Here is a 20,721-nt window from a genome sequence, read left to right on the forward strand (position 1 = left end):
AACACTCTACAAAAAAACATTTGTTTTGTTTCGGGTCAAAACAAAATGTATACCAAGCAAGCCCTAAATCATCAAGTGTTGTGCTTGAAAGTGTTTCAATCATGTCCAACTAGAAAAATATATATCAATAATTTAGCCGTATTCTATATGAGTTTGAATCGTATTTCACATGTGGTAGATGCCACCACGACCCATAGAGGTGTCAGTTTATCCTCACTAAATATACCTTTCGTCTTAAAATTCTTGTCCATCTTTTTAATTTTTGAATGTCCCAATTCTCAAAATACATATTTCATTTAAAAAATAGATGTACTTTTTGCATAATGTACTTAAACTATCAGTTTTACATTAATTTGTACACTAATTATGAATTATTCTTTTGTCTTTTAGCAATGATACCCTTAGAAATTCACCAAATTGTCATAAAAAAAATTAAAATTCCCAAAACACCCAACAATTTTGGGATGGGAAGACTACTCGTAAAAAGACCAAAGTAAGACCAAAGTAATCACAACACTTGAATCCAGGACTCCAGGATTTTAAAATAAATAAATAAATAAATAAATAAATAAATAAATATATATATATATATATATATATATATATATATATAAAAATCCTTTTTAGAGAGAAGTGAGGGCACATGACCTGAACCAGGACCACACCCGGACCCTTATCCATTCCTTCATAATAACAAACAAATATAAGGTGTGTGTATATATATATATATATATATATATATATATATATATATATATATTGTAGTGCCATGAGAGATATTTTTATTCAATTGCTTACAAAAGTTATTCACTGTTGTCCCATGAGAGAGATTTTCTTCAAATGCTGACAAAGTGATTGCTTATCTTCTTCACCAAACACTCCAACTCTCCTCCTCAAATTAACCCATCACAACTGATCCCCATCTACAACATTCAGCAATGGCTGCTCTCTCAATTGGTCATTCTTTCCACAGCAAGAACACTTCAACTCATCAACAACTCATCAACAAGAAGTCCAATCCAAGGTTCCTCGTCTCTGTATCCTGCCAAAGCCGCGTACCGATCAATCGGTCGAGCCCAGAAACAGAGGAAGAGAAGGAGAAGGGCAAGAAGCAGCTTCTGCTACGGCTTTTCGTCGGCGTTGAGAAGCTTGGGAATGCATTGAAGGAGAATCTGAGTCCTAAGCAGAAGGGTGACTGGAAGGACTTGGTGTTGATGAGCTTATCTTTTGCTGTGTATATATATATATCTCAGAAGATTGTTTGTGCTTACTGTGCATGGACTTCCTTGCTCAAGCAACCATGGTGAGACAGTCTCACCCATAAAGGGGTGATGTATTGTGGGACTGAAATCAGAAGCTGTTGTTGACTAGAGATTGGTTCCTCTATATATTTACATATATATATATATATATTTGTCTATTTTTTTTGTAATTACTTTTTATTTTTTTATGGGGATGTTTAATTAGCTATGTAAAACAAGTTGTTTGCTTTGTGCTGGAGCAATGTATTACAATGGAAAATCAACACATCTGGGAGGATTGATATGAAACAATAAAACTCCCTTGAATTACAAAAGATTCGTTACAAAAGGGATATAAAATCTATTTTTTTCCTTTTATTTTATTTTTCTTTTCTCAAATGGGCGTGCATAGAAAGGGACGATTAAGCCAAAAATGCAATTTTATTATTATTTTTATATGTAGAGTAATAATATATATATGTATTTCTATTGAAACTCGCTTCTGATGATGACTAGGAAGGAAAAAAGGGTGAAAGTTTGGTTGTTGCAAGATATAATACACAAACCAACATACATTACCGGTGCAAATTTTAAATCATGCCTTAATTTTCTGATAAAGAAAAATCAGATTAAGCATTCTAAATCAGCAACCATTGAGTTACTTCAGGAAGATGCATAATTTCATCACCCACAGGACGCAAAAATACTCATTTTCAGAAGCATATGAGAGTGTATGCAAATGGCTAAACAAGAAGAGATCACAATTACCTTAAAATCTTTGTTCGACTGACCAAAACAAATCTTCACTGGTCACCTCTATTGAAGGAGCAATTATACCGTTCACACAAATAAAATGGCATTCCTGTTGTTTCTCATGTTTCGTTTTGCAATTCCCGGAACGAAACATGTAAAGGGAACAGGAAAAATTCTGTTTTAATGACATATCAAACATCAGCTCGAAAGAGAAGAAGAAGATAAGGAAAAGGCTAGAAGAGACATCGAAATTTCTAATCCACGCGTAATGGATTAAGGGCCGCGATAAACCTGAATTTTTTTTGTAATTTGACTTGAGCATGGAGATTTTCCTCATAAGCAATCTGCTACCAAGCACAGTTTAGGATGAGAAAATGAAATGAATGAGCATGAGAGCCATACATAGCATAAATTCAAGACAAGTCAGCAATTATGCTCAGCTGTTAACTGAAATTATTGGTAACCTTCACTATTTGGCAAACAAAAACAAGCAAGGAAAAGAGGAAAAGAGATCAGAATTTACAAACATAAAATAAAAGAGGTGTTTACAAAAGAACTCAATTTCTCAAAAACTCTCTCTCTACCCTATCAAAAACTCTCTCAAATCTCAACTCAACTGACTTATTTTTCAACCCATAGCCTAGGTCTATTTTTATAGACTTCCTTTCTTAGAGCCGAATTATATCAAAAAAAAGAGATTTCACAAACCAAAAATAGAAACCCAACTGGAAAAGGAATTTTCGGCATATCATAACATTTTGTTTAATAAATAAAATTTCTGACTAGACACTCCTGTTTACTCCAAAGCTCACTTTAATCAGCTTTGTGTCTTTCACGCTTGAAAAGTTGATAGAATAATGAAAGCAGCCATTGCCAAATCAGGATCAGCCAACTGGTTTGCTTGGGTTTAGGTTCAGGTCTTGGTTCAAACATTCCTTTGTAGAGCTCCTTTTGCTTTTGATATAGGGCCTTGTCATGTGCGGCAAGTAAACGTAATTCCCTCGCAACTGCTTTGTCCTCATGAGCATATTTACATGCCTTGACAAAGTCTTCTCGTGCAGCATCTGTCTGCCCAAGTTCTGCCCTAGATTTTCCTCGTCTGAAAAATGCTTTGACATTGTTTTCATCCTCTGCCAATACCTAGACATCACGTAGGAAATCAAATAATAGTCATGCTGAAAATTCGACCATTCTTAGAGAGATTTATATATTAGCCTAATAATAACTAATGGAATATAATATGATCGAAAAATGAGAGAGAGAGAGAGAGAGAGAGAGAGAGAGATGGCACTCATTTGAAATATAACATTTCTTAAATCTCTAAAAGCAGGACAAACTTCAAGTCAATTGGCAAATAAAGGGAAGCTGCAAAACTGTGAAGACCAAATGGACTTTTCATTTCTAAAATATCAGTGAAAATCACAAACTGGTATCAAGACTATTGTTTGTGTTCTTTTGTGGCATCAAAAGAGCAGAAATTGCAGAATAACAAGAAAAGAAAACTGAAGTTTGGGTAGTGCAAACAGCTGCTATTGTCAAAAGTACTAGGAGCCAACAAATTCACAAAAAAAGAAAAAGGTAACTGAATTGTTGACCACCATCTACTCTATAAGATTAAGCTGTTAGAAAGTGTGCAACTTTAATAATTAAAATCCTCTAACGCGCCACCCTCACGTGTGGCCTTCTTTTGGTCTAACACGTGTTTCAATATTAATTATGAGAGTGACATGTGGCTTGAACTTGGGACCTTGCCTGCTCTGGTATCATGATGACCGCCATCTACTCTAGGGTGTAAAACTAATATTTAAATCCTCTAACATGAATAAAGCAAAAAAAGTTTTGAACAAGAATCAAAAATAGAAAATATGTCCGTCATAGTTTTGATTCAGGCCTCAACATCATTAATATTGATAGATGTGCTCACAACTTGTGCTCAATAAAAATAGAAAACCATAATAATATGAGACATGAAAGAAATGAATATAGGAGTTGTGGTGAAGAATATCATGACTTGTAATTAATTACAAAAAAGTGGAAGGATAGTGTGTCTAAAGCAAGTCGACATTGAATTGAAATTGAAGAAATTTTCAGAAGTTAGAACTTGTTATCAGAGGGACTCTTAAGTAACTTTTGAAGCTTTCAAGGATGTATGTTAACCTTAAAACTGACTAATAAGCAAGCCTCATAGTGTTTTTCATGCATTCTGCATCACTGTTGTTAAAGACTTAAAAGAGAAAGCAATATTCGTATAGAACTGTATACATACAATGCTGCACTGCCCAATGGCTTCTTCATAACGCTCCAGTTTTATCATGCATGCTGCCATGTTAAGGTGGCAGGGATTCTTTACAGCCAAAGCCATGTCCCGGTACTTACCGAACAACTGGAACATGAAGTCATCTCCCATATACGCTATCGCCTAATCCAAACAAAAACCACTACAATATGTAAGGAGAAGGGGAAGAAAATCTTACATACTCATGCCAATAATGCATGATAGAACAAGAAAATCAAGAACGTGAGTTAGTAACCATTTCATACTGTTGCATAGCCTCCTCAAGTTTTTCCTCCTTGAATAAAGCATTTCCATCCGTCTTTCTTCTATCTGCTGCTCCAATCCTCTCCTCAACAGTCATGTCACCACAAGCTTTCCCCTACAATACACATTACGCAAAGACATGCTATAAGTACCCTAATAAAGTCGACCCACAATATTTCGGGAACAAATGAATAAACTCGTCTGAAATGCAGTATATGTGGACAACTTACTTCTTTGGTTTCATCAAAACCAATAAGCTCAACTTCATACATAATATCTTCCATGGGAGGGATGTTTGGGAAAGAAAAGCTTCCTTCTTTCCCATAAGCCAATTCCCAACCCACACGAAGCAGGGAATGTTCGCCAGACTTCATGCTGGACACACCAATACCTAATCCCGTCAACTCTTTCTTCTCTGTTGCAAAGGAGTAATGGTGACTCCATGTTATGCACAACATTAAACTACACTGAAGGTGTGACTATCAAACACCACCATACAAACCAAAAGGATATCAACAATTCAAATCAATTCCAAAAAATGTGACAATAATTTAATTTTGGGTAAAGTACAGCCACACCCCCTGAGGTTTGACAAAAGGACAGACAAATGAAAGTTATTCGTTTTTTGGACAATGACACTCCCTCTTATGAAATTTCATCCAAACAAGGCCTTAAGACATGAAAAGACAAAATTACCCCTTAATATTAAATTCCAATATATTACAAAATATCAGACCTTGCAAAATGACACAATAGCCCCTTATTCATTTTTTTCTCTTCTCCTCTTCCTATTTTTTTTTATTTTTAACACACCCTCTTCCTATCACACCATCTATGCCTTTCTCTATCTGCTAACATACATACATACATACATATATATATATATATATATATATATACAGGCATATTACAACACCACCACCAACACCGGCAGGGAAGCCGCTGCCTCCACACCTACCCACACTGCTCTCCTGGAGTGGCGCCACCGCATACCCCCAACAACGACTACGACGAGTCGAGCCGGTCGTCCGATCCCTCCTTTGCCGCCAAATCAAGGTTTGTATTTGTAGAAAGGGGTTGTGAATGAGACAGAAAGGGGGTGTGTACATATATCTGTATCAATCTTTGCAAAATTTGGGTCAGATTCGAAGGATTAAGGCTCTCTGAGTCGACTGAATTGAAGGATGAAGGCCGCGGGTCCATACACCATTGCCACCTGTATATACATATATATGTGTGTGTATATATATGTATCTGTATATACATATATATAATCCAATTTTACATTTTGGATTTCCCATGTAACATGGTATGATTTGCACTCCCTCCGCGAGAAGAATATATATATTCTTGTGAACGATCTGATGTGCTTTGATATTTGGCTATGGAGAGCATTCAGATAGGAATATGTATGAAAATATATTTATAATCTATATATATATATTTATATTTACCTTATTATTTTGATTCATACCTCTCAGAGCAATTAAAAGTTAAATGTGTTGACAACTTCACATATATGTACACAATTGGGTGATTAGTTGTTTTCCAATTTATATCCACACTTTTGGTTTTCGATCCCAATCAATAGATTAGATTCGATCACCAGAATTTGTTTAAATTTTTTTTCTTTTTTCAGAAATACAGGTCAACTTAAGTGATATAGGGATGAATTTTATCCAAGTTTGAGGCGGAGGCGGAGGCGGCGGCGGCTGATGGGTTCTTTACACAGGGATTATGTAGTGTGTGTATATACACGTGTGTGTGTATATACACAGGCATACATCCAGAGAGAAAGGGTTTGGGTTTGGGTTTGGGTGTGGGTTTGGGTGTGATCCAAGGGTATTTAAGTCAATTAAAATATCAATTTTATATGAAAGGGTAATTAAAGTCAATTCACCATTGTCAGGGTCTCTTTGTCCATTTTCCAAACTTGAAGGGGTGTCATTGTCCAAAAAATAGGTAACTTTCACCTGTCTGTCCTTTTGCCAAACTCGAGGGGGTGTGGCTGTACTTTACCCTTTAATTTTTACTTAAACCAGTCGCCACAAATATTAAATGCTTGCAGGATAGAATGAGGTAACTGAAATTAGGTTACTCCAGGATCCTTATGTTTTATAAACAAAATTTTAGGTACCAAACTCAAAATGCTCAGAAGTAAGTATCAACTAGGCAGATACCTTTTCCTAACACCAATTCGATTGGTCGTTTTTCATTCCACGTGTCTTCAAAATTGTGCTGGGTGCTTTCAGTCCACGCCTTGTAATGTACTATTACAAGAAACACTGTTATTCTAACGTACAGAATACTTGATTAAATAACATTTCTTCATAACCTCCCACGAGATAGAATAAACCATAATTCCCTAACCAGGAACATGTAACCTTTTTTTCCACTGTTAGAAGTTCAAGCACTTGGTGATATCATAAAGAACAAATGCAAAAATAGGAAATGCAAACTTAAGGATGAGGAAGACAGCATTCACTTTGATTACCAGAGAAATGGTGAAAATCAGCCATACAAGACTATGCTAGGAGGAAAAGGGAAAAAGCCTTTTGGGTCCCATGAACAAACAGACCTGCCATTCATGTTACATGTTAGAAAAACTGTTTTCAGTAGTATTTGGTTGAGCTCGCTAGTCTTTTAGGACCTTCTGATTAGAAGAATCTGATTTTCTTCAACCAAGGTATTTTTGGTAATTTTATAGGTAAGGAGTAATTGTTATGCTAAGAACATAAAAATATCAAATTCATTCATATTTTCAATAATTTACATTGTCCATATAAAGGCTGGCAAAAATTACTCAAACCCGTCAACCCGCCAAAAGCTGCCCGCTAATTAATGGCTATTGGGTGAGTGATTTAACTAAATGGGCCACTAAAAGGTGACAGGTCAGTCGGAGAAAATAGGATAATGTGCGGGTTGTAAGTAGGTACCCCCCTAACAACCCGCACAAAATACAGAATAAATCAATCTACAGCCCTAATCTCTTCGTCTTCGCTCTACCTCCTTCCCTCCTTTCTCTCGCTGTGCACACAATTCCAACTCACTGCGACCCACCACCACCGCCGCCAGAGGTTGATGGCAGAGCTAACGGCCGCTGCTGCGACAACAAATGGAGGTACCCAGATGGGCTCGGAAGTAGGGAGAGAAGTGAGAATTGCTGTTGAGGTTGGTGGAAAGTGAGGAGGTAGTGCCGGAAACCACCAGCGGCAGCGGCAGTCTCCTTAGGCTGGCGATTTTGAACCCCTCTGAATCCAGCAACCCACTTAGTCAACATGCACTTCAAGTCAAAAATTGATGCAAATCATTAATGGTGCTTTGGAAAGTGCCTTGAAGAAAAAATCAAAGAGTCATTTTTGTGAAAAAATCAAAGAGTCATTTTTGTTTTACTAAGCTTTGGAATTACTAGAATTTAATTAGGAAAGTGGTAAATGATGTTGTGTGGGGATTCCAAAAGTCATTATAGGAAAAGTCAAGTTTCATTAATAGTAGTTTTATAAAAGGGACAGCCCTCTTTATCAGTTGTAACCAAGTCAAAATCAATATCAATTTGAGTTATTATAAATTTATAAACTTCTCTTCAGGATTTTCCCAGATTTCCCTTCAGAAATCTAGGCTCCGATGGTGATTGGAGTATTTCTAGTCTTCCTTACTACTGTACCTTTCTAAGGGCGGGAGGGTCACCCTTATGAAGAGCATGTTGTCAAGCCTTCCTACCTACTTCCTTTCTCTTTTTCAAATTCCCGCCGCTGTGCAGAGGTCACTTGGGAGGCTTCAGCGGAACTTTTTGTGGGGTGGTATGGGGGAGGAATTCAAATGCCATCTTATTTGCTGGGATCAAGTTTGCAGGCCAATTTAGTCTAAAGGCTTGGGGATTCGGAGGTTGAAAGCCATTTAACTAGGCTCTCTTAGGGAAGTGGTTATGGAGATTTGATGAGAAGAGGCAGAGATTGTGGAGGAAAGGCATTGCTAGCAGATTTGGTGAGGAGAAGGGAGGTTGGTGTTCGTGCGAGGTGAGGATCCCTGGTGGAGTGGGTGTGTGGAAGTTCATTTGGAAGGAGTGGGATGAACTATCCAAACATCTTGGATTCAAAGCCAGGGACGGTAAGGGCATTCGTTTCTGGGAGACTATCTGGTGTGGTAACTGGTCATTGGATTGCATCTTCCCTAATCTCTTCCAGATCGCTACAGCTAGGCATGTTTTTGTGGTCGACTGCTATCGGCTTTATAGCAAGAGGACCACATGGGATGTCCATTTCTTAACGCATTTTCAAGACTGGGAATTGGATGACGTTTTGAGGTTTTTGGAGATGTTGTATCACCAAGAGGTAGTGGGTGATTCTGTTAACTTCTCCTGAGTGTGGGTACTTTTTTCTCGGGGGAGGTTTGATGTGCGTTCACTTTACAGGGCCCTTGCGGGTGGCCCAAGGCTTCCTTTCCCATGGAAATCCATTTGGCGCACGAACGCCTCCCTCAAGGTGGTCTTCTTTGCTTGGACGGCTACTTTGGGGAGAACTCCGACTTTGGATAATCTGAGGAGAAGGAGACAGATTGTAGTGAACTGGTGTTGTATGTGCAAGAGGGATGAAGAGTCGGTGAATCATCATTTGCTGCATTGCCCTGTGGCTAAGGAACAGTTGGGAATGCTTTTGTCTTTACTTGGTGTTCAGTGGGTTATGGCACAATCCACGCTTGGCTTGATTGAGGCTTGGAGAGGGTGTACAGTGGGTCCCCAAGCCCGTGACTTTTAGAGGGTAGCGCATTTGTGCGTTTGATGGTGCTTGTGGAAATAACGGAATAAGTGATCCTTTGATGGGAAGAAGACTCCTATTGGGGAACTGATTTTTATCGTTAGTTCTCTTTCTTACTGGGTTTTTAGAAGAAATTGTAAATCCATGGGGGTAGATAGTTGATTTTTTGGACAGTTCAAGTAATTATAGGGGCCCTATTTTGTCCCTGTTTTCTGTTTGGGCCTACTCTCCTCATTTGAGTGCTTTTTATACAACCTTATCAAAAAGAGTATTACGACTAAAACATTTTTTTTTTTTTTTTTTTTAAAAAAAAGAAGAAGATACTATGTAAAATGTGCTACTAAATAATCCAACTTTCAGTCATCAATCATAGACATCAGGGACTGCAATGGGAACAAAAGGAAGGGGAGAAAGGGCAAGAAATATTAAATTACAATCTCTCTAACAGCTTAAGCTTTTAGAGTAGATGATTGTTAACATTGTATAAGAGTAGGTAAGGTCCTGTGTTCAAATCTCACCATCATCCTATTAATTAATTGAAACACGTGTTGGACCAAAAGAAGGCCACACGTGAGGGGGTGTGTTGAAGGATTTAAATATTAAAGTTACACCCTCTCTAACAGCTTAAGCTATTAGAGTAGATAGTTGTCAACATTAATATTATAATATCAGCAAATAGTCAAGAGCAAAGAGAATTCAACAATCACAAGAAAATGTGTTAACAATTTAGTAATGAGCCACATAATGGACTTACAGAAGCATGTTGAATATATGGATGGCTTCTGACCATGACCTTCCTTGATAGTTTGCTTTATAACTTTCTCCTGAAGAATTTCCACTTCGGAATCAACTTTTGGGGGGCCACTACCATCTTGAGGAGGTTCTCCGTCCACATATGAAGCACTTTCAGCAATGATTTCATTTTCACCATCCTGACCTGCGAAAAACTGAGGACATTATTAATTTCCGCAATAATTCTTAGGCAAGAAGCTACCATAAGGCAATCTCAGCATGAGCGTTACCCCACAGCCACTGCATTCAGGAAGCTTCTCAATCAAACAGCAAATGAAACCCATAACTTCTTTTCTTAGATGAGTATCACATACTATAAAGAAGGCATCAAATGAAACCCATTTATTCTTGGTTATGGGTATTTTTATTTTATCATTACAATTGGAAATGCGATTGAAGATTCAGAAGATTTCATGAAGATCAAATGGTGATTGCAAATTTATAGAGATCGACAGTCTAATTGACCTGAGGCTGGACCACACAATATGTGAATAAATTACTATTGACATGCATGGACACTAGATTAAGATTAATCTTGCCAAAAGTTTATCAAGAAGTTTTATAAAATTGGAAAATTAAGATTTTTGGAAACATAATTCAAATTTGATTTGAATTGCTAAGAATATATTTTAGTCAAAACTGGAATCTTTAGTGTGTTTTCAGGTAGTTGAGCACTGATGCTGAACATTCAAGTAGCTCGAGCGCTGATGCTCAACATTCCAGCAGATTGAGCACCAATACTCAACAGGTGACATCGATTTAGGGTTATCTAGTGACCCAAGACTGATGCTCAAGAGATGAGCGCAAGTATATAAAGAACCAATGTTTGAAGTTTGAGCACCAACCCAGATTTCATAAATTCAGTTTCTAAAAATCAAAAGTCACGCTCAATTGATTTTCAACTTAAGTTTTCTGAACTTAAAAAGATGCACATGAAGTCTGCTTGGCATATAACTTTTTATACTCGAGACTTAGAGAAAACTCCGTGAGATATAAGCTAAACCACATTCTTCTAAGCTCTTCTTTGAGAGAAAAATATAAGAAAGTTTTTTAGACCTTTTTTTTTTTTTTTTTTTTTTCACACCTTCAGTGACAATTGAGTGATTAATCACTTCGTGTGTGTGAGTTCAATGGTTATTCTTGGTTTATGATTGTTGATGCTTTAGAACAACTAGACAACAATAATACCAACACAGTGAACAAAAGATTTGTGGATATGCAGCATATGCTTGATTGAGAATCCTGTGGAGAGAAGATTGATTGTATGGTGGTATAATGGTGTGAGTGTGATGTGGATAGCAGCGGTGTTGTGACTTCAAGGTAGAGGTCAGACCAGTATATATCAAAGAGATGCCAGCTAGCAACTGATATAAGGTAGAATATTGACTCAAAGGGATGCTGCACGTGTTCTCATTCATAGTGGACAGGTTTCTGATTGTTCTCATTCATAGTGGATAGTTTTCTGATTTACTTGCAGCTTTATCTCCTTGAATATGTTATTGATTATGAATGTTCATTTAATTGATTGATTATTCTTTTAATTTGGCTATTAATTCCCATATCATAATGTCTAAACCCAACTCAATAAATCCTTTTTTCTAAATAGGTAACTTCTTTGTATTCCCGACTTATCAAATTTTTAAGAGTCTTTTAGTTATATAAAAGAAAGCTGATGATGAAAATATTTTAATGTTATTGTTCTTTTAACTGTTGATCTTAATTATTTACTTATTCGCTTATTTGTTTATTATAAGTACAATTCTTTTTTTTTTCTTTTTTTTTGATAAGTAAGTTATTATAAGTACAATTCTTGTTGTTGTTGTTAGAGTACAAAGGTAGAAATCTCAACAAACACAAAAACAAAAAACAAAAATAGGAGACGAGAAAAAAGAAGGGAACAAAAATCACTCATTGCAACCTTACATTTCAAATTGGTTGTAAAGATATATTATAATGCCTTTTTTAAAATTAAATGGAAGTAAAATGATGTTTGAACGAAGAAGCAAGAAAAAAGTTGTGCAAATAATACGCCAGTAAGTGGAGATGAAAAATGGACCAAGCCAGACTAAAACTTCAGGCCCAGGCCTAAGATTATATATATATATATATATATATATATATATGGAATGTATAGCCACATATGTCTTGGATGAATATATATAAAATATATATATTCTAAGACATATGTTACATATATATATGAATGTATGTGTTTCCATTTTTTTTTGTCTTGGTATGCAATGCTTTACGTGTTTGTATATATGCCTATAACTATAGAAGAATACAAATAAATTTGATCCATGGTTCAACGGTGAAGCATTTGATTTCCAACCAGGAGGTCACTGGTTCGGATCCCACTAGTCATGACTTAAATCTTATTAATTTTACAGGCTGCTCAAGGGCCCTTTCTAGGCCAGACTTCAAATAACCTAGCCTTTGCCCACCCGTCGAGCTTTTAGGGTTGGGCCGTCAACAGTGGCCTGATGTGCTTGGATTGGGACAAGTCGTCAGGCTTCTTTTTCATCCCTACGAGGAAGGTTTTAAAAATGCTACAAGAGAACTGAAAAATTCAAATTGAAAAGCGAATGTTGTTATACAGGTAGATTCTGATGTGGAATTTTCATAAGAGATTAGAATCTATAACTTGTGTTACTAAGGGTAAGTGGTAACTTTGTTTTGCAATGTAGAGTGGGCTGACATGGTAACCTTTTAATTGGGATTACTTATGTGCTTTGAAAGATAGGCGAATAGCTAATGTTGAATCATATTTGGCTCTCTTATATAGCCAAATCCCTAATAGATTAATGAAACTTCAAAATTGAATTTGGTTTTGCTACCCACTAGTTGGTTGCATAGTTAAAAATGCATGCAGAAGCATAGCCAATAAAGTAGGTTTCTTTACAAACAACTAGAATTGGTGAACATTTATGGCAGGCATCGGACATGAATTTTTAGAGGGTTGCTTTCAGGTTGACCTAGTCATATTATAATCCCAATCCATGATAACTCATCTACTACCTATTACAAAAGCTGGAGTTTCTCTTTATTTTTTCTCCTACTTTTGCCTTCATTAATTGGCCTGTGATTATGATGATGGTACTAATTGCTTATGTTATGTATATGAGTCATGTGTTGACAAATTCCTACTCAAAAATATGTTGAAGTGTCTAGAGTTGTTCAACAACATCTGTTAAAGACAAGGTAGACACAAAAGTGCAAAGGAACATGGCATGAAATTTGCATCTTCAATCACATATCTTTTGTGTGTTTTTTTTTTTTTTTTTTTTTGATAAGTAAAAATTATAAAGAAAGCGCTCAGAAGGGGAGCGAAACCCAAATACAAACGAAACGCCAAAAAGCGACTCAAGCCTTCAAAGAGGCCAATAAAACAACAATCTCCTCAATAGATCTATAATCTCTCCCGGAAACCCAACAAAAGAGGGTGGAAATAATAGAAAACTTGAGCATAGAGGAAGGCTTCTCCTTTCCATCGAAATAGCGTCGATTTCTCTCAAGCCAAATACACCACCAAATACAAATAGGAGCAACCCTCCAAGCATCCTGAATGAGAGCCCCCACTGAGAAACCTCTCCAAGCCTCAATCAACCCCCTAGAGGAGCGAGGCATGACCCAAGGGATCCCAAACAAACCAAGCAATAAATCCCAACACTCCCTAGCCAAGCGGCAATGTAACAGAAGATGATCCACAGTCTCCTCATCACTCCGACACAAGCAACATCGATTAACCACCACCTAATTCCTTCTTCTCAAGTTATCTTGAGTACGAATCTTACCAGACAGAGGTCCAAGCAAAGAAGGCCACCTTGAGAGGAGCCTTAGACCGCCAAATAGACTTCCAAGGGAAAAGGCCTCCAAAGCCAAGCGAAAGACACCTGAAAAAGGACCGAACCTCAAAACGGCCTTTAGAGTTAGGATCCCAAAGCCAACAATCCGAATCCCCAACTGTAATCACCTGGCGGTACAACAAATCCAAAAAGCAAGTGACCTCCTTAATCTCCCAATTCTGAAAATGCCTCCTAAACTGAACATCCCAAGTCAGTCTCTCGTTATCAAGATGATAACAGTCAACCACCATAGCCTGTCTATGAGAAGCAATCCTGAAGAGCCGAGGGAAAGCAAGAGCAAGAGGATGCTCTCCACACCAAAGATCCTCCCAAAATCTGATCCTCCTCCCATCTCGAATCCGAAAACGAACATGTTTACTGAACTCATCCCACCCCTTCCGGATGAAAGACCACACCCCCACCCCTCTAGGACCACGCACCTCAAGAGAACACCATCCTCCAAAACTCTCTCCAAATTTGAGCGCAATAACCCTCCTCCAAAGCCAACTCCTCTCAACCCCAAACCTCCAAAGCCATTTCCCAAGGAGAGCCTTGTTGAAAGGTTGCAATCTCCTAATACCCAAACCTCCACTCCGAATCGGGCAACAAACTTGATCCCAACGAACCAAATGAAACTTGAACTCTTCGCCTCTTCCCCCCCAAAGAAAATTGCGTTGCAATCTTTCAATTCTCTCAGCCACAGAAGAAGGAATCTGAAAGAGAGATATGAAATACGTGGGGAGGCAAGAAAAAGTACTCTTAATCAGAGTGACCCTGCCCCCCTTGGAGAGGTACTGCTTCTTCCAATACATATCTAGGGCACAAGTAATTGACCTTAGAAGAACTTACATTGACCTGGTTTGGTCTTGATTGGCTAATTATTTTTGAAAAATGACTTTTCAAAGTTAATGATTTTCACATTTTTTTAAACTGTATTTTGAATTGAGACAGGCGTCGATTGAAGGGTCGATCGATTGATAGTTGTCCAGTAGGCATCAATTGATTGAGTTCAAGTCAAAACATTATTTTGAAAACTAGTATGCCTCGATCAAAGCGCAATAGATCGAGGGGTGTCCAGTAGGTTTCAATCAAAGGGCCGATCAATCGAACCTAACAGACTTGTATTTTTTAAAACTCACTCAAAAACTTTTCTACTTACCAAAACATAGGGGCTACTACCTATTGACTTTAAATATGGGATTAAAGTCAGTCTAGGTATGATTTTGAAGTCTCTAATCATCTACAGAGATAAAATCCTTCTGAGATTAGAATTCCTAAATCACTCAATCTAGGATTTCCATAGATTACACCACACGTGATTGAGTGTTCATGAAGTAGAAATTCAACAGTCCAATCAATATCAACTGACCAATTGTCCGAGGAAAAAGGATGGGCAATCATTGGAGAAGCAGATTCGTGAGGAGTGAAGTATGTAAATGATGGATCGTATACCTAGAGATTTGAGGAGGGTTTGGAGAATTGATTTGTGTGTTCAGGTAACTAAGGGTTCTAAGGTGTGGGAATTGTTAACCTTGTTGTACTCTCTTACTCAAATATAGGACTGTGTGTCTCTAGACTAGCTGACTAGGTACCGTTGTTTTTTCCTATTGGGTTTTCCACATAAAATTTCGTGTGTATGTACTCTATTTTACTTTCTATTAATTCATGATTGTGAATATATTTGATGGAAATTGAAAATCAACTAAAATGTAAATATCAATCATCAGTCATCACAACTCACTAACTAAGTTTAAATGAAGGATCAATGATAATGCAAAAAGTTAATTAAGAGCAAAATAATATCATTATGCAGTTTATTCTTTAATTTGTCCCCTTGTATACTTGTGCTATAGCACTAGTTGCGTGTTACATCAGATTTTCTCTATTCACATCTGTTAACCACCATCTACTCTAAAAGCTTACACTATTCAAGAGGGTGAGCTATCAAAGCAGATGGTGGTTAAGATGGTATCAGAGCAGGCAATGTCATGTGTTCGTACCTCAGGTCTCCTTGATAGTTAAAAATGGAAATATGTGTTGGACCAAAAGGTCACTTGTGAAGGGGCATGTTGAAGGATTTAAATCTTAAAGTTACAACCTATCTAATGGTTGTTAATAACATCCTTATTTTGATTAATACATCGCTAACGATAATAATATTCTCATTCTTCCATTTAATGGTTTTGAACATTTTGGTAATTAACATGATCACTAGTAATTGATTATCACATTAATGCAATTGCCTAATATAATAGTTTAAACTGATTACTTACCTATGGTTTTTGCTTCTGTTTTTCATTCTTCATATATACTAATAATATGATTATACAATCTCATAATCCCTGATCTTTGCATTAATTCGCAATTACAATGCAGCTGTCACCTACTAACATTTGATTCGGCACACATAGATCTCCCACCATCTCATTTTGGAGCTGAATTCCATATCCTAAATATTATAGTTCTCAAATAGTTGAAGTGTATTAAATTTTCTAAAATGTGGATTTTGATCAGAATCTGCAAAATAATGCATCCGATTAACCGATGATTGTACTACTACCTATATTTTCCAAATTATTAGCAAAATGAATGTCCAATTTATGCATTCTAATTGACATATATGCAAGACAAAGACAAACCCAATTTTTTAATTTTCTGAAGTAAAAAATAATAAATTTTAAAATAATACTTTACAGGCCCAAAGAATGTCAGAATCTGATGAATTACCAAGTGATTGACTTTGCTTCTCCTGGACTTCCTCCATTTTCCAGATCTGCAACCCAAACGATCCTCCCAAATATTCTGCACAAGACCCCAATTCGTATATTTTAAGAAACAAAAGATGAATAAAATGAAATGTAGACAAAATGGGTAAAAAAAAGAGAGAAGAAGATTAACTTTTGGGAGATACTGTATAATCACAAATATTTCATTTGAGAAAATAAAATCATTGTGTTGATTTGAGCCCTGTTTGGCTGCTGATACAATGCTAGGAAAGAAAATGAATATAATTTATGTTTTGGGGGCGCTTTTACAACAATTTGGCTCATTTTAGTTGGGAATCAGAAACACGGAAAACCCCGAGATTCCTTTATTTTTCTTAGTTTGTAGCGTCTTTTATTTTCATTTTGCATCATTTTCCCAGCAACCAAACAAAGTTTGAGATTGAAAACACATCAAAATCGCTAACATAAACACGACAATCCATCTCTATATAATAACATAATAAAGAGGATTTTGAAAGAATAAAGAAAATTGAAGCTCTGGACAATCAATGCTGAGTTTACTTACTGGTAATTGATCTTCGGGACTCGGTTTTGAGTGATTCTACTCGTTGATGTACATTTGTAATAGATGTTCTTGCAATGGATTATCAAATAAGATTCTAGAGAGGGAGAGTGTGGTACGTTTGATTGAAAAAGGGACAGAGCACGGCTCTCTATTGGCAGCTAAAGGTACAAGCGATTAACCAATCATCCTAAGGCCATGTTTGGAAGGGTGAGTTTGAAGGGAAAGGATAATATTAGTCACTAAGGAGAAGGAAAGGGAATGATAATTTTAATTTTGTATTGTGTTTAATTGATTAATGAAGGAAAAGAAAGGAAAAGATAATAATCATGTTTGGGAAAAAGAAGGGAAAGAAAGGAAATGAAATTATTTTAATAAATTGACTATTATTTCCATTTTATACTTTAACATATATATATATATATATATATATATATATATGTCTCCTACGGCCACAAGAAAAGAAAAAAAAAAAAAAAAAACATAGGGCAAATCATTTCAGCCTCATCTCCCTCCATCTCTATTATAGGACAAATCATTTTAGGGCAAATCATTTCAGCCTCCCCAATCTCGCCTCCAAGCTCCATCTCTATTCTCGTTCTCAAATCTGAACTTGCTCTCTCTCTCTCTCTGCAGAAGTTCAAAACCCATATCTGTCTGCAAGAATCAAAAGTTCAAAACCCAGTTCGGGTTCCATCACCGCTGTTCAGAAATTTTCAAATTGTTCAAAAAATCAAAACCCATATCTTTCAGTTTCCATCGCCGTTGTTCCAGTTCGAGTTCGCCGTTCGCAAGCTTTAATCACCGGCCATCTTTCACTCTCTCTGCAACTGCTACCTTGTATGTATATTGTTTTGCAAATTTATGTATTCTTGAGGGTAAAATTGGAATCACAACTCCTCCATTAATCATTGCCTTCACTTTCCTTCCATTTCCTCCCATTTTTGGGAGTTAAGAAAAACACTGTTAAAACTTTGACATAACCTTCCAAACCCTTCCCATTCTTTCCAACAATTTTTGCCAAACACAAAATTTTAATCTCCCTCCATCACCTTCCTTTCCCTTTCCACCCTTTTCCATTGCACCAAACTGACACTAAATGTAACGATCCAAACCCGAGGGTTCAAATAGCTAACCGGGTTCTTACCTGAACCCAAGGTAGTCTAAAGGCACTATGGTAAGTTCTAAGGCAAATACATAATGTACGTGCTATCCCAAAACTTATACAAAACAAATGAACTCACAAATATAAAAGATAATAAAACAGTTCACTAACCCCTTCAAACCTATGGAGAAACGTCATTCGCCACTTCCTTCCCATGACCTAAAAAATGTTAAAATGATGGGGTGAGCATAAAGCTCAGTAGGAATCGTCTAAGACACACCTCTTACGATCCTGTGAATCCATACAATGAATAGGATACGAGAGAACGGGATTATATCTCGGGAAAAACAAGCACAGTAACGATAATAATCAACAAATACGTACACAAGTCGTCTAACCATCAAATATACAATGTATGCCAATGCAATGCAACGTCGCTCCCCATTTCCGAAACACAACCGTTTCAACTTCCAAACCGTAGTGTAATCCGACCCAAGGCACCTCCAAGGCGTCACGAATGGAGGGTTGACTAACTATCCATGACCACAAAGCACCTCCAAGGCGTCGCATCCAGCCTAGTTAGCTAAACCATACTCCATTTTAGACCACACTAATACCACGGACCACTAGGCGCCTCCTAGGCGTCCGGTTTTCACAAACACTTAAAAAAAACGTTTCCCCAAAACAATTTCATTGGTTTTTTTAAAAATATATTTTTCCCTTTTTTTCTCTCCCAGTGGATGCATGAATGCTTCATGCTTCACAAATTACCATAACTTTCACATCATCAAACCTTAATAACATTTCATACTGAAGAAGAATTTTCTCATGATTTTATAGCATGCTTTAAGTCAACAAAATTTCTACAATTACACATATTAAATAAGGACATAATCACAAAAACATGCTTTCCATATCCAATCAACAAATTATATACACATATATTATTTACACATAACACACATAGAGATACATATCATATATCTAGCATCATGGCAATTTCTCAAGAAAATTTACAATAAATTCCATATATTCCATCTACATCATGATCCATTATTAAGGAAAATCCTGACATTTATTTTCATGATTTTTATATCACTTTTCTTAACAATTAAAAATCAAGGAAGCATCTAAAATGTCGATACTAAGCATGTATTTTCACCACCAAATATATGATCATAATTATAAGTTCAATTAACGTATAAAGTACATCCATCAACTTAATTACATACAATCACAACAACATAGACCAAATTGTTAAAATTGAACATGCTTAGAATCAAATTAGAGGGGAAATTTACAAAAGATCAAAGAAAACATAAATTAGAGCACCCCTACCTCCAAAAATGATAAATTTTCAAATGGGTCCAAAAATTCGAAATCCCTAGAGTGCACCAAATGATGAATTGCTTGTATCAATGAGTAGATCTCGCCGTGCTCTTCGATTTGCCGCAAACAGCATCCAAAAATTCCAATGGATGAAGAAGTAATCAAGGATTGAATTTGGTGGAGAAAAGAAAAAAGAAAAAACCAAGAATGAGAGAGTGAGAGAAAGCTTACGGGTGAGAGAATGAATATGAGACCAAACATGGTCCCATGACCACTAAAATGGCGATGGTGGGCCCCCCTCCAAAAAGTTAAAATATCTTTTTTTTTAAACATTATACACATATATATATTTATATATATGTATCATAAACATTACACCAAACTCCAAGTCCAGCCGTTAGGGCCTCTAATCGGGTCGGGTTGAAAATTAGTAGGTTTTTTTTTTTTCAATAGTAAGAAACTCAAGTGCTCCTGTGGAAATTCGAACTTTCAACCATCCACTTGGGGAGATAGAAGAGATACTATTGGATTACAAGATCCTTGGTGAAAATTAGTAGGATCAAATTTGAATTTTTAATATTACCTAATTTTTTTCCTAGTTGGAACAGACACACATGCCTTCATGGAAGTTCGAACCCCTGACCTCCCTTTGAGAAATAGGAGCCTAGGACACAGGCCTGTTGGTTAATATTACCTAATTGAAGTGATAAATTCCAACAACAAAAAAAAAGGTGTGTTTTTTTATTACTTATTTTGTGATAATTGTGGAGTGTGAATGTGTTTTTTAAGGTAATTAATTTTCATTTTAGGAAAAAAATAAGTGGAGAAAAGGTGGGATACGGGTATCAGTATCGGGGTCAAAATAATCCAAATTTGAATATATTAGCAAAATCAGTAAGATTCAATATATAACCTACCCAAAGGAAAAATAAGATTCAATATAAGACTAAAAATTCAGGATATATAAGCAAGATAATGTCGATGTTTTATGCCTTCCAATTCAAAAAACTAGTGATGTTTTATGCCTTCCAATTTAAAAATTCAGGATATATAAGCAAGGTAATGTCGATGTTTT

General features: G+C 36.4%; 2 protein-coding genes across 2 annotated transcripts; one reads left to right on the top strand and one right to left on the bottom strand.

Moving 5' to 3' along the window:
- The first annotated feature begins 784 nt into the window (after window positions 1-784).
- LOC132295065 (uncharacterized) lies at window positions 785-1,624 on the top strand. The gene has a single exon (XM_059793141.1). It carries the CDS (start codon window positions 939-941, stop codon window positions 1,305-1,307), a length of 369 nt encoding a protein of 122 aa, XP_059649124.1. The 5' UTR covers window positions 785-938; the 3' UTR covers window positions 1,308-1,624.
- An 868-nt stretch (window positions 1,625-2,492) lies between these two features.
- On the bottom strand, window positions 2,493-17,420 carry LOC132295064 (peptidyl-prolyl cis-trans isomerase FKBP42-like). Its single transcript, XM_059793140.1, has 8 exons — window positions 17,216-17,420; window positions 16,652-16,726; window positions 10,042-10,224; window positions 6,714-6,803; window positions 4,764-4,948; window positions 4,526-4,648; window positions 4,261-4,413; window positions 2,493-3,134 (listed from the first exon to the last, which is right to left on the bottom strand). Exons 2-8 carry the CDS (start codon window positions 16,686-16,688, stop codon window positions 2,808-2,810), a joined length of 1,098 nt encoding a protein of 365 aa, XP_059649123.1. The 5' UTR covers window positions 16,689-16,726; window positions 17,216-17,420; the 3' UTR covers window positions 2,493-2,807.
- Between the last annotated feature and the right edge of the window lie 3,301 nt (window positions 17,421-20,721).

This window comes from Cornus florida, unplaced genomic scaffold (genome assembly GCF_030987335.1).
Source record: "Cornus florida cultivar Cherokee Brave unplaced genomic scaffold, ASM3098733v1 CherokeeBrave_3.0.0_Hap2_Chr02, whole genome shotgun sequence".
NCBI lineage: Eukaryota > Viridiplantae > Streptophyta > Magnoliopsida > Cornales > Cornaceae > Cornus > Cornus florida.